The 610-nt window shown below is 63.9% G+C and overlaps 1 protein-coding gene across 1 annotated transcript in view; it reads left to right on the top strand.

Moving 5' to 3' along the window:
• The first annotated feature begins 51 nt into the window (after nt 1–51).
• The window catches only part of UROD (uroporphyrinogen decarboxylase), a 2,654-nt gene continuing 2,095 nt past the window's right edge, over nt 52–610 (top strand). The window contains exons 1-3 of the mRNA XM_010143415.1: nt 52–157; nt 232–311; nt 509–571. Of these exons, the coding sequence (XP_010141717.1) occupies nt 76–157; nt 232–311; nt 509–571 (225 nt within the window). The 5' untranslated portion in view covers nt 52–75. The remainder of the gene's footprint in view (nt 158–231; nt 312–508; nt 572–610) is intronic.

Here is a 610-nt window from a genome sequence, read left to right as displayed (position 1 = left end):
GGACCCTTGTGGGTGACAACTCTTCTCTGCCCTCTCGTCTGCAGCCCGAAGGGCTTCCCCAGGCTGAAGAACGACATGTTCCTGCGAGCGGCGCGCGGGGAGGAGACGGAGCACACCCCGGTGTGGTGCATGCGGCAGGCGGGGCGCTACCTGCCCGGTGAGCAGGCGGAGGCAGGGTGGGGAGCTGGCGAGGCGGGCTGGCGCGTGCCCCGTAACACTGGTCCCTTGCAGAGTTTCGGGAGACGCGGGCGGCACAGGATTTCTTCACCACTTGCCGGAGCCCCAAATTGTGCTGTGAGCTGACGCTGCAGGTGAGCATCTCCAGGGGGGCTCTATGTCCCCTCTCCCCACCCAGATGGGCATGGGAAAAAACCTTGGGTCTGGCCACCCTGGGTGGCCCCAGTAAGTTGCGCAGCCCCCAGGGACTCTGCTGCTCCATGTGCTTGTCCAGGTCCTCCATGGGAGGGTGTCCCAGCTCCTCACTGACGCTGCCTCTTCTTCTCCGCAGCCGCTCAGACGATTCCCCCTGGATGCTGCTATCATCTTCTCTGATATCTTGGTGGTGCCCCAGGTGAGACCCGTGACTGGTAGTAGGATGCAGCGTCTGGAA

Source organism: Buceros rhinoceros, unplaced genomic scaffold (genome assembly GCF_000710305.1).
Source record: "Buceros rhinoceros silvestris isolate BGI_N320 unplaced genomic scaffold, ASM71030v1 scaffold28489, whole genome shotgun sequence".
Lineage (NCBI taxonomy): Eukaryota > Metazoa > Chordata > Aves > Bucerotiformes > Bucerotidae > Buceros > Buceros rhinoceros.
The sequence above is the reverse complement of the archived record's forward strand: the minus strand, read 5'-3'. Positions and strand labels throughout refer to the sequence as shown.